The following is a 13,994-nucleotide window of genomic DNA, read 5'->3' on the forward strand; positions in this document are numbered from 1 at the left end:
GTCAAAGGTAGAGTCCTTGACTTTCTGCAGATGGGGTGAGAAATAAAGCTAGAGTGCTTTCTAAGGACAGGTCTCGGCCTTAACGGTATTATTTTAACGACTACTTGCTTTGCTTTCTTTAGTAACTTATTCAGGGGGTAACACGGCTTAAAAAGAGCCATGTTTTTTTTATTCACAAGAATAAGATAGTATTGTGTCCTCATCCTAACTTTTTACCAAAGGTAGTATCAGGTTTTTATCTAAGCAAGGATATTGTTCTACCTTCATTTTTCCTGAACCCTGTTCTTTGGAAGAAAAATCACTACATTCTCTTGATGTGGTGAGAGCAGTCAGTCTACTTAAAGGCGATTGCTCGGGTTTGGAAAACGGATGTTTTGTTCGTGTTGTCTGAAGGTCCTAAAAGAGGACAGGCTGCATAAAAATCTACTATTGTAGATAGATTTGACAAGTAATCGTTCAAGCTTATGGTTTAAAGAGGTAGATTCCACCCTCTCAAATCAAAACGCACTCCTCTAGGGCTATTAGTGCTTTGTGGGCAGTGCATCACCGCGCCTCCATGGCTCAATTCTGCAAGGCCGCACCTTGGTCTTCAATGCATACGTTTACCATATTCTATCTGGTGGATGTAAAAAGACATGAGGATGTAGCCTTTGGGCGCAGTGTACTGCAGGCAGCAGTATAAATCTTCTGTTCTCATGGTGCCCTACTTTGGTTGTGTCTCCCTCCCATAAGTTGGCATTGCTCTGGGACATCCCACATACTAATTACTATGGCTCTGTGTCCCATGATGTATGATTAAAGAAAATATGATTTTTATAACGGCTTTACCTGTAAAATCCTTTTCTTTTGAAGTACATCACGGGAGACAGAGGTTCTGCCCTTCTTCCTAGTAGAGGTGCTGAAATGAATCGTTGCATCGCAATTCCGGTGTCCCCAATGCGACATTGATGCATAAGGACCGGGTGACGTCATCCCGCTTGCCCCGCCCCTCCCGGGAAAGCTTTCCGAGCGTATTTTTAAAAGTACTTCCCACTGTATGTGCTTTTTAAATAATAAAAAAATAATAATAAAAAAAATCACTTCATACCGAATTTTACAGTAGGTACAACAATACATCCCGATCATGTGACTCCCGTCCCGCCTCTCATCTCCTCTCCTCTCTCTGCTCTCCTCTCGCGTTTCACGTTTTCCTGACGTCAGCGGGCGGGCTGAGAATTCCCCGCTGACGTCAGGACTGGGCATAGATTCACATGAGACCCCTACAGAATTACAACCTCGGTCGCAGAGAAAGCAGGGCAACTCCGGAGCAGATCCGCAGGGCAGCGACATGGTTGAGCTTCAGTACCTTCGCAAGGCACTACCGTATAGACCAGCTGTCTGACCAAGACGAGGCATTTGGTCGCAAGGTGCTCCAGTCTCTATCCCCACCCTAGTAAATATTGCTTGTTGCATCCTCTCGGATGCTGCTCTGGAAGACAATTGGAGAAAATTCGAGTTGGGTACTTGGTAACTCTTTTTTTTCTAAGAGGTCTTCCAGGGCAGCACTAGTTCCCACCCTTAAATGACAAATACCAGGAACAATGGGGAAGCTTGCTGAGATTTCTTTCGGTGCTTTTAATACAACTGAGGCACGCAGGTAAGACTGGAATTTATAATGGTGGACTAATGTTTCCTCTTTCAGGGAGGAGGAGCCTATCTCTTGGATGCTGCCCTGGAAGACTTCTTAGAAAAAGATAAAAAGGAAAAACACTGCGCTATAGTTTGTGAAAAGATGGCCACAACGGCCACAACAGCAGCCAACACCAAAAACAAACAAAGTTCAACAGGTAAAATAATAAAAACAGTGTAGCGCTTCAATAATAATAAATGTAATCAACATAAATTATAAAAATAATAATGATAAAACAGAAATCGCACAGAACTAGATGTCTAAAAATAAAAGTCCAACGTTAGGCACTCATTCCACTATGTTGATGGCATAGGAGTGTCCAAACCCTCACAGGGAAGGAAAATGGTCTACTGGACGAATGTGTTCATGCGGATAAACTTGATTGTAAACATCAGTGAAAAGTAGATAAATACTTCTTACCGGAACAGTTGGACTCACGCAGTCATATGACGGTTGAGTCTAAAAGGCTTGAGGTCACAATCTGGGACCAAGGAGTGTGAGGAGAGAGGTCAGTTGAGCTGGTGGAGGAGCTCCAGGCGGTTGTAGGCTCAATAGTGGATCCTTTCAGATGGAACATCAAAGGTCAAGCTCAGACGCAGCCCGTTGTACCAATACTCCAACTTCCCCCGAATGGGGAGGGGGGTGTTTGTGAAGTTTTAAACCAAAGCAATGGAGAAAAAGAAAAAAAGGCTCCACATGGTGCGGGTCAAACGATATAAAAACGTTGGTTTATTAAAGTCAAAAGGTAATGAATGACTTGGTGATCACATAAAAAAACAAAATGGGCATGCCCCAGTTGAAGACACATATGTCGAAACGCGTCGGGCGAGCTGTTGGTACCCCACATTGCTTTTAAGTTCATTTTGTTTTTTTATGTGATCACCAAGTCATTCATTACCTTTTGACTTTAATAAACCAACGTTTTTATATCGTTTGACCCGCACCATGTGGAGCCTTTTTTTCTTTTTCTCCATTGCTTTGGTTTAAAACTTCACAAACACCCCCCTCCCCATTCGGGGGAAGTTGGAGTATTGGTACAACGGGCTGCGTCTGAGCTTGACCTTTGATGTTCCATCTGAAAGGATCCACTATTGAGCCTACAACCGCCTGGAGCTCCTCCACCAGCTCAACTGACCTCTCTCCTCACACTCCTTGGTCCCAGATTGTGACCTCAAGCCTTTTAGACTCAACCGTCATATGACTGCGTGAGTCCAACTGTTCCGGTAAGAAGTATTTATCTACTTTTCACTGATGTTTACAATCAAGTTTATCCGCATGAACACATTCGTCCAGTAGACCATTTTCCTTCCCTGTGAGGGTTTGGACACTCCTATGCCATCAACATAGTGGAATGAGTGCCTAACGTTGGACTTTTATTTTTAGACATCTAGTTCTGTGCGATTTCTGTTTTATCATTATTATTTTTATAATTTATGTTGATTACATTTATTATTATTGAAGCGCTACACTGTTTTTATTATTTTTTTATTATTCTTAGAAAAAGAGTTACCAGGTACCTAACTCTATTTTCGCCTTCACTGATGTGCGCTGATGAGGCGGCACTGATGGGCCCTGATAGGCTGAACTGCTCTGCACTGATTAGAAGGCACTAATATGCCGCACTGTTAGGTGCCACTGGTGGGCCTGGATAGGCGGCATGGATAGGCAGTGCTGATGGGCACTGGGCATTGATGGGTGGCACTGATGGATGACACTGGGCATTACTGATGGGCATTGATTGACAGCAGTGATGGGCATTGATGGGCAGCACTGACTGGCATCACTAATGGGCACTGGTGGCACTTGAGCAGTGGTGGGCACTGATTGCTGCCACTGGTGGGCACTGATTTGTGACACTATTTTGCAATATTGTAATCTGGGCACTGATGATTAGTGCCCTGATTACATTCCTAGATGTCCCCCTGCGTGGAGATGCTGCTGATCGGCTCTCCTCATCACACACTGTCAGTGTGAGGCGAGGAGCACCGATTACTGTCACTTCCTTGTTTACATGTGATCGGCTGTGATTGGACACATGATTAAAGAGACACAGATGCGGCTCTTTCCACAGATCGGAGTCGTGCCGTGTAGCTGCGATAGCCGCTCTGCAAGCCCCCGAGAGTGGCTGTTCTGGGACGCCGTCATATGACATCGCCCCAGAACGAGAGCCACACCGCTCCGCCGTCATTTGATGGTGGGCTGGCGGCAAGCAGTTAATTCCCCCCCACCCCCCCATGAACTGATTGTACAACTGGAGGGATCAATGGTGAAGGAGCTGGGTGTTTTGGTAGATCATAAGCTCAATAATAGCATGCAAGGCCAAACTGCGGTTTCCAAAGCGAGCAAAGTCCTTTCTTGTATTAAGAGAGGTATGGACTCCAGAGAGAGAGATATCGTCATTATGCCTCTGTACAAATTGTTAGTAATACCTCACCCGGAATATGCTGTTTTGGGCACCAGTTCTCAAAAAGGATATCTGGGAACTGGAGAAAATGCAGAGAAGGGCAACCAAACGATTTATTCTCTCTTGAGAAGGGGAAATTGAGGGATATGATCAACATATACAAATACATAGGTGGTCCATATAGTGAACTTGGTGTTATTCACTGTAACCACTATGGCATGGTTGGCATGTGGTTAAGGTTATCACAGAGGACAAGGGGGCACTGTTTTACGTCTAGAGGAAAACAGATTTCATCTCCACATACAGAAAGGTTTCTTCATAGTAAGAGCTGTGAAAATGTGGAATAGACTCCCAGAGGTGGTTTTGGCAAGCTCAGTAGATTGCTTTAAAAAAAAGCACTGGATTCTTTACTAAATGTACATAATATAACCGGGTACTAACATTTAAAGGTAAAGTTGATCCAGGGAAAGTCCGATTGCCTCGAGGAATCGGAAATGAATTTCTTCCCCGGCTGTAGCAAATTGAAGCATGCTTTGCTGGGGTTTTTTGCATTCCTCTGGATCAACTGTGGCTGAAGGATTGTGTATATGGGATTGTTTGATTTTATTTATTTTGGTTGAACTAGATGGACTTGTGTCTTTTTTCAACCTTACTGTGTAACTATGCTTTCTTCAAGCCTCAGTCGCTTTTTTCGTTTACTGAAGGCTCCTGTGTTCAGGACCATGTAGAGCTGAATTTTGTTTGCAGCGGATGTGTCATACTTCTCTCTACAGCAGCATTTCTCTAGATTGCACAAGATAGAATTCTTTGCTCGTCGCCAGAGCTTCAGTCTTGTTAATTTTTTTTTTTTCTTTCTTGCATATATGTTTTATTACACTTGTACTGGATATATTTGGTTATGTTGTGTTTATTCATTGTATGGGTTTGATTCATTTCCCTATAGCTTTGTGTTTCTTGCATTATTTATTTCATTGTAATTTTTATGTTTAATTTTAACTATGATATATATAATTTTTATTTTTTTTATTTTTTTAAGTATGTTTCTTTTTCACGTTTTACTATTGGATTTTATGCATGTTTGTATACAGTTGCTTAATGTTTCAACAGCTACTAGCTATAAACTGTGACCTGAAATATTTGCTGTTCTGCTTTTCTGAAGCTGGAATATTGTTCTTTTATGTTCTGTTAGGTTCAGAGGGCAGACCAGTGGAAATTGGAAAACCTGCACACCCTGCTGCCTTTATAACATTCCCCATATTAGAAATGTCTTGTGGATAGGTTTTATTTTGCAGCTGAGAATTTTTTATCCTCTGTGCCTTGCTATGTCCCTTTTCCCATCTACATTTTGGAACTAGTTGTTGTTGTGTTTTTTTTTCTCTTGTTGGTTGGGGTGAATATAAATGCCACTTTAGTTTTGTCCTTTTAAAATGCCAATATAAAACATCTGAGTATAGCAGTTTTTTTAATTATTTTTTTAAATTTACATCTTTGGCTTTACTATATTTTTTACGTTGGCTTGCTGCTTGTTGGCTCTGTTAGGGCAGTTCTGCTGTGTCCATATAGACTATAATTCTAAAATGCAAGTTGGATGATTAACCGCTTCAATGCTGGGCATTTTTACCCTATTTCCAGCTTTCAGAGTTGTAGCACTTGACAATTGCACGCTCATGCCCAAATGAAGTTTTTATCGTAATGTGTTTTTTTTTTTTTTTTTTTTTTTTTTTTTTTAGCTAGACCCTTTTATTTATTATTATTATTATTTTTTTTTTTTTTGGTATTTATTCACCACCTGAGTTGTGATGGGGTTTTTTGTTTTTAAATATGTTGAAAAAATTTTTTTACTTCGTCTGTTAGAATTTTTTTCTCCTTCACTATCGTGCACTGATGAGCTGGCACTGAAAGGCAGTACTGACTGGCATCAGGGCCCTAAATATCTCCTTCATGAGGAAATGCTGCTGACCGACTCTCCTTGCCTCACGCTGTCAGTGTGAGGCGAGAAAAGCCGACAACCAGCATTTCCTTGTTTACATGTGAATCAGCTGTGATTGGACACAGCTTGTCACATGGGTAAAGAGCCTTGTCATCATCTCTTTACCGAGATTGGGGATGCGCCGTGTCCCGGGGACACATCGCCCCCTCGATCGCAGTGCTGCGTGTCCCTGAGACAAGAATGGGACGTCATCGTATAACGTCATCCCATAACGAGAGAACCACCCTGCTGCCATCATTATACAATATGGCGGGCAGGAGGTGGTTAAACAAAAGCATTTGTCACCTCCTATACTTCATATTCCTAGTATGAAATGGCTGTACCATGTACTTGTATGAGAAAGTATCCTGTTCTTTGTATTGCTTTCTTTATGTGAAATCCCTGGTGTTCCTGCTAGTCCCTCTGCTTTCCTATTTAAAAACTGACCATACTAAGCAGGAGAACACAGCGCCCTAGCTATGCTGGGAACTCGGCCTGCTCTCTTATAATGATCAGATGTAAAAAATATATTTTTATAATGTTTTTTTTATATCTTTATACAATTGTTTTGTCTTTCATTTCTATTTTAAACTGAATGGGCTGTTTTTTACAAGGTGTTCGTTTACAGTCACTTTAAGAACCCTTTCACGCGGAGCACGTCCGTTTTGACAGACTCCACTTGCTCAGCTGAGATCGATTCATTGATCTCTGCTGAGCAGGCAGATGACAGGTCTGTTTCCGCTCATTGTGCAGAGACGGACCTGTTAGAACCCCACTCTTCTCTATCGGGAGACCGGATGAAAATGCACCGCCTGTCTGTTTTCATCCGATTCCATGCGATCCGCCAGATGGATGGATAATAAGGCCTCCATCTGTCTGGATTTGGCAGACTGAATCAGATGTCAGCGGACATGTCACCACTGACATCCATCGCTTCATAGAGGTGAGTGGAGTGTCTGATCAGGCCCGCCTGAAAAACTGTTGGGTGGACCTGATCGGAGATCATGGGTTTAAAAGGACCTAAAGCTAGTCTGGGTAACAGATGCTTGTCTGTTCTACTTGTTGGGGACCTCCTAGCAGAGGACGTGAGCACTAAAAGTGCTTTCTACGGTTTTCATAGAAGCAGGTATTGGTACCATGAGCCTGGAAGCCAAGTAGATGAGGTCCTCTGAACAACCAGAATATGGAATGCTTTATCACTTATGTTTCCTTTAGATGAGGAGAATGTTATTACACAACATGTTTAATATGACAATGAAAAGATGGATGGTTTATAATGCAGTACTATCGAGCTTCTTTCTTGTGTGTGTCTAGCTTTTTTGCTTTGATGTGTGATCATTCTTTTTTTTTTCTTGTGTCTTTCAGAAGTAGCAGAACTTGAAGCAAACCTGCCATGTAAGAAGTTTTGTTTCATTTATTTTTTCTATTTCTTGTGTACGCAATAGCTGTGTATCTTCATGCTGAATAATAGAAAACCTTTCCTGACAGAAACATGGAAATTTCATTGCCTTCTTCTCATTCTTCTTATGCCATTTGGTTGTCATGCTCACACTCTATCTTCAAATAGCTCTAGTCACAGACCTAGAACAAGAGCACAGGTAAGGAGTTCTGAATATACTGCGTTTCCTGATCTGTTTCCTTGCTGCAGGTCAGTTGCTCAGAAAGTACTGAGGCCAGTGAATCGATATAGTAGCCAGGAGCCAGCCATTGAAGTCGTCAGCAATGACAGCCCCATGTTTCTGTCAGGAAAAGTTTGAAGGATTAGAATCTTTAAAAAGTTTTTGTTGTGTGTCTCCCCTAAAATCCTGACCCAGGGACACAACAGGAACTGATAAATCTCATGACGAAGGTAATTTTTACCTTTTGCTAGCAGTCACAAGAACAGATGTCCTCATTGGGCACATATTACAATGTATTACATTACATTGTATTTAGCATTTTCTTTGACTTTTTTTTTGTCTTGGTGAATGAGGTTACTGAGACAGGAAGTGAGGGGAATCTTCCCAATAAGGACGCAGATAATAAAAATCTGATTCCAACTCTATTTGAGATTTAAAGGCTAAGTTCATCAAACATAATTCATTCTCATATACTAAATTGTCAAAAGTATTGGGGCACCTGCCTTTAGGCCCCTTTCACACTGTCGGACCGTTTAGATCCGCCTGTCAGTTTTGTTGGTGGACCTGAATTGGCGCCCCATGTTAGTCTATGGAGTGACATGCTGTCCGCTTTTGTCCAATCTCTCCATAGCAAGCAATGGTGTTTGACAAGCCCCTACCGGCTCAGTGAGCAGAGAAGGAACTGTCATCTGCCGGCTGAGCAGAGATCAACAGAGAGCTCTCCCGCTGAGCTGTCGGACTCCGTGGCAGCAGATCCGCCTGCTGTGAATGAGGCCTTACACGTACATGAACTTTATTGGCATCTCAGTCTTAAAACTCGTACGCACTGCAAGAAAATCGGGCGAACATTTTCATCTGAGGAATTTTTGTATAGTGTGTATACCACTTTCTACAGCCGATTCTGACCTTCTGAATGAAGGGGCAAGCTCCAACAATTTTCTTGTACGGGAACGGAATGAACAGTTTTCATTTAACTGGTTGCCGACCAGCCGCCGCACATATACCACTGCAGGTCGGTTCTCCTGCATGAACCGACATAGCCGTATGTTGGTCCATGCATGTGGGAATATGGGGGCATGCCCGCGGGTCCAGTGGACTCTGTCTGCCAGCTGCCCATGATTGTTTTACACAGAGGCAGAACGGGGATCTGCCTTTGTAAACAAGGCGAATCCTTGATCTGACAGACACCTCAGATCTGGTGTTCCCAGTGATCGGCAACAGTGATCTCTGACATGTCCCTGGCAGCCCTTCGCCCCTACAGTTAGAACATACACAGGGAACACAGTTAACCCCTTCTTTGCCAGTGTCATTTATACATTGATCAGTGCTATAAAAATTCACTAATCGTGTAATAATGTGTCATTTGGGGTCATATTTGACTGCTGCAATGTAGCAGTCCTGCTAAAAATCACAGATCGTGCCATTACCAGTAAAAAAAATAAAAAATAAAACTACATAATTAGAGCAGAGACTGAGCCAGGCCTTCTCATCCAACATCGGTGTCTGACCTCAAAAATGCGCTTCTGGAAGAATGGGCAAATATTCCCATAGACACCCTCCTAAACCTTGTGGACAGCCTTCCCAGAAGAGTTGAAGCTGCTATAGCCACAGAGTGGGCCAACTCCATATTGAATCCTATGGACTAAAAGTGGGAAGCTGTTTAAGTTCATGCATGTGTAAAGGCAGGCATCCCAATACTTTTGGTAATATAGTGTATTTTTATAGGCAAAAAGGTGCATTTATTATTATTTTTTTTTTTAAATGGGAGCATGCGAGGTATTAAAGATCATGAGTACAATGCCAGACTCCTGCACGCACTGCTTACAGCTCTGTGCCCATACCTCTGTACATGCTGTAATTTTTAGGGCTGCAGACAGTGTGAATGAACTAAAAGTTTGATGAAGCGCTCTCTCAGTTCATTTACACTACAAGTCTGTCTACGGCAGTGGAAGACGGGACTTGTAGTTTCTTCATTCACAGATTCCTGTGAATGAATGACACATAAGTGTTGGCGTAGGTGCTTTCAAATGTAGCAACGTGTTTGATGAGAAGAACCCCTGCTCGCTGTCACACTGAAGGGGGGGGGGAGATAGAACATGTTACACCCATATTGTGCATGTAACGTTCTAAAAGGGGAACGTAGCCTTTAACAAAAAATCTATTTTCAATACAGTACTAAATTTCATTGAGTATGGTAGTGACAACTCATCTCTGTTGTGATGATGGTGTTGGGCTTCAAGAAAGCACCTAGTAAATGGTGGACAGCATTGTTTGCGTCACTGTAGGATCCGTAACAAACTGTTCTGATAAATATCCAGTTTTTATAGGATTTTTTTTTTTTTGTTAATTTTTTTTCAACGAATAATATAAATAATCCCATAATTCTGTGGTGTTCATTCCTTGATGATATTTGCATGTTTGCAGTTTTAGGCCAGCTTTACAATTAAGCAGGCCATAAACGAATAGGCTGCAGGCTGACTGAGAAAAAAAGAAAACTGTTTCTTCCTCGGAAAAAACAAGTGTGTTATATTACATCTTTACATGGTGATCCGGCAATTAAGCATGTTCTATTTTTAACTCCCTTTACCAGACCAAGCTGTCCAGCAAAAGTGTCAGAGGGATGAAACAAGCCATTTATCACTGACAGTGGTGCTTACAATGGTCAGCTTTTTTTCACTTTATCCCAAAAAGTAAAAAATGCTGTTGCTGTAACTTCTTAAAAAGTGTTGCCTGGAGTTCTGCTTTAATTTGTTAATCAAGTGCATCTAAGTCTGCTACCCTCTCCCCAGACTGGCAATGCTGCTGTTCAAGGCTGTCTTCATTGCTCCTCTATCCAGGGTGGAGACAGGGTGGATAGGAAGTGTGCTACTGACCAAATCACCACGTGAAAAAGAAACAAACAAATTACATTTAGACCCCTTTCACACTGGGGTGCTTTACAGGCGCTACATCGCTAAAAATAGCGCCTGCAAAGCACCTTGAAAGAGCCGCTCCTGTGTCTCCAAAATGAAAGCCCAGAGGTCTTTCACACCGGAGCGGTGCGCTGGCAGGACACTAAAAAAAGTCCTGCTAGCCGCATCTTTGGAGCGGTGTGTATACCGCTCCTGCACATTGAAATCGATGGGCAGAACGGCTATACCACCGGCAAAGCACTGCAGCAGCGCTTTGAGGGTGGTTTTAACCCTTTCTCGGCCGCTAGCGGGGGTAAAATCGCCCCGCTAGCGGCCGAATAGCCCCACAAAATTGACGGTAAAGCACCTCTAAAAATAGCAGCGCTTTACTGCCGACGCACCCAACGGCCCATTGTGAAAGGTGTCTTAAGGATTGGTAAAGTCCAATATATTACATTTTTGTTTTTGTGATTAATACCACTTTAAATGTAGAAGTCAACTACACGTGACCGCCAAAAGGCATATAATCTAGAAACCACTTTCAACCAGAACAGTGCTAACACTTTTTTTTATTTTTTATTTAAATTCAACACATAATGACCATTCTGTGTATTGTCACAGAAGAATTCTCTACTCCCATAACAACGCAGTAATTGGAATTATAGATTCATTTTTAAGCTTCCCTCCACTTTTCTCTTACCCCAAGTATGTTCTTTTTCATAAGTGAGCCTATGGTTTTTGTTTTCACATAAACTTTAAAGTGAATCTGGCCTCAAATTTGACACAATAGTTCCAAAGAGCAGGCTCCAAGTATCTGTTAGTCTGAATAAATCCCAGTGGAGCTACTTGACTCAACACGTATTCCAGCCTCCACTTCTCCAATTCCTGATTCACCACTACCCTTGTTATTCAGCTGGCAAATACCAATATCTGTACTGCCAACTGAGGTTCTGGAGTTTAATGGAATAGCAGGGTGAAAGTTAAAGCATCAATAACAGGAGTGGAGGGGGGTTGGGTTAATTTCAGCATACAGAGTGAAGTCCTTTGTACAGCTAGCCTGGCCCTAGAATTTTATGGGCTGCATGGTGATAGCCTTTTTAACCACTTGCTTACTGGGCACTTAAACCCCCCTCAGTCCCAGACCAATTTTCAGCTTTCAGCGCTGATGCACTTTGAATGACAATTGCGCGGGCATACAACACTGTACCCAAATGAAATTTTTATCATTTTTTTCCCCACAAATAGAGCTTTCTTTTGGTGGTATTTAGTTACAGCTCGGAGTTTTATTTTTTGCTAAACAAACAAAAAAAGATGCAAAAAAATAAATCATGTTTTAATAGTTTGTTCTAAAATTTTGCAAACGGGTCATTTTTCTCCTTCATTGAAGTGCGCTGATTAGGCGGCACTGATGGGCTGCATTGGTGGGCACTGATGGGCTGCATTGGTGGGCACTGATGGGCTGCATTGGTGGGCACTGATGGGCTGCATTGGTGGGCACTGATGGGCTGCATTGGTGGGCACTGATGGGCTGCATTGGTGGGCACTGATGGGCTGCATTGGTGGGCACTGATGGGCTGCATTGGTGGGCACTGATGGGCTGCATTGGTGGGCACTGATGGGCTGCATTGGTGGGCACTGATGGGCTGCATTGGTGGGCACTGATGGGCTGCATTGGTGGGCACTGATGGGCTGCATTGGTGGGCACTGATAGGCTGCATTGGTGGGCACTGATAGGCTGCATTGGTGGGCACTGATAGGCTGCATTGGTGGGCACTGATAGGCTGCACTGGTGGGCACTGATAGGCTGCACTGGTGGGCACTGATAGGCTGCACTGGTGGGCACTGATAGGCGGCACTGGTGGGCACTGATAGGCGGCACTGGTGGGCACTGATAGGCGGCACTGGTGGGCACTGATAGGCGGCACTGATAGGCGGCACTGATAGGCGGCACTGATAGGCGGCACTGGTGGGCGGCACTGGTGGGCACTGATAGGCGGCACTGGTGGGCACTGATAGGCGGCACTGGTGGGCACTGATAGGCGGCACTGGTGGGCACTGATAGGCGGCACTGGTGGGCACTGATAGGCGGCACTGGTGGGCACTGATAGGCGGCACTGGTGGGCACTGATAGGCGGCACTGGTGGGCACTGATAGGCGGCACTGGTGGGCACTGATAGGCGGCACTGGTGGGCACTGATAGGCGGCACTGGTGGGCACTGATAGGCGGCACCGGTGGGCACAGATAAGGCGGCACCGGTGGGCACAGATAAGGCGGCACCGGTGGGCACAGATAAGGCGGCACCGGTGGGCACAGATAAGGCGGCACCGGTGGGCACAGATAAGGCGGCACCGATGGGCACAGATAAGGCGGCACCGATGGGCACAGATAAGGCGGCACCGATGGGCACAGATGGGTGGCACTGATAGATGGGACTGATTGGCTCTGATAGGTGGCTCTGATGGGCGGCACTGCTGGGCACTGATGGGCGGCACTGGGGTGCAGCACCTTTGAGGCAGATTGTGGGCACTGTGGGTGGCACTGTTGGGTGGCACTGTGGGGGGGCACTAACTTTTATTAAATTGGCACTGCAGGGGGCAGGTGGGCACTGGCAGGGGGCAGGTGAGCGCTTACATTACTGGCCGTGATCGGGACTGATGTCCCGATCACGGCCGCCGGTGATCGGCTTTTTTTTTTTCTCCTCGCGCTGTCAGCGCGAGGAGGAATAATAGCAGTTTACCGGCTCAGTTCTATCACATGATCAGCTGTCATTGGCTGACAGCTGATCACGTGATAAGGGGTCGGGATCGACCCCTTGCACGGATCGGTGATCAGGCGAGTCTCATGGACTCGCCGATCACAGAGCGCGCCGCGCGCGCCCCTCAGGGTGCGCGCAGGCCGCTCGTACACATGACGACGTCAATAGATGTAGTCCCGGAAATGTAGGTCCGCGCTAATGCCGTCATTTGGCAATAGCGCGGTACCGAAGTGGTTAAAGGCTAAGTTCACCTTTTTGTTCACTTTTTTTTTCTCAAATCGCCTTTCAGGACAACCCCGGAGAGAGTAGCTCCACCTTGCAATCAGGAAACACATGCCCACTTTAAAAACACCTCCTCCTCCTCCATGGCTTCAGTTATTGTGTTTCCTCCTTGGAGGAAGCATGTGCCTGAACCAGGGAGAGCTACACTCTCTGCAGGGGAGTAAGGCTTACCTTTTGTTGCAGGTTGTTTCTCTTTGACCCCCAGCAGCATCTCCACGGGGAGAGGACTCCTGGAGCTCCTGGTCCCGCCATCTCACGGGAGTAAGGACCCTCGGAGTGCCGGCGTCGGGTGCCCGGTGTCCGCTTGTTAGCGCAGGGAGGGCTCTGTTGCTGGCGGAGGCCGCTGCAGGTCAGCGGCATGGCTCCGTTTTCGGCGCCGGGTCCCGGGCGGCGACGGCGTCGTT

General features: G+C 44.8%; 1 protein-coding gene across 5 annotated transcripts in view; it reads left to right on the forward strand.

Moving 5' to 3' along the window:
* Window positions 1–13,994, forward strand: part of UBE2F (ubiquitin conjugating enzyme E2 F (putative)) — a 396,663-nt gene that overhangs the window by 19,209 nt on the left and 363,460 nt on the right. For 4 of the 5 annotated variants that reach the window (XM_077448308.1, XM_077448307.1, XM_077448306.1 and 1 more), the window contains exon 3: window positions 7,408–7,437. The exons of the other annotated variant lie outside the window; for it this stretch is intronic. In XM_077448308.1, the coding sequence (XP_077304434.1) occupies window positions 7,408–7,437 (30 nt within the window). The remainder of the gene's footprint in view (window positions 1–7,407; window positions 7,438–13,994) is intronic. 5 annotated transcript variants of the gene reach the window in all.

The sequence above is a fragment of the Lithobates pipiens genome, unplaced genomic scaffold (genome assembly GCF_037356315.1).
Source record: "Lithobates pipiens isolate NorthernLeopardFrog02 unplaced genomic scaffold, aLitPip1_a1.2 Scaffold_22, whole genome shotgun sequence".
NCBI classification, from domain to species: domain Eukaryota; kingdom Metazoa; phylum Chordata; class Amphibia; order Anura; family Ranidae; genus Lithobates; species Lithobates pipiens.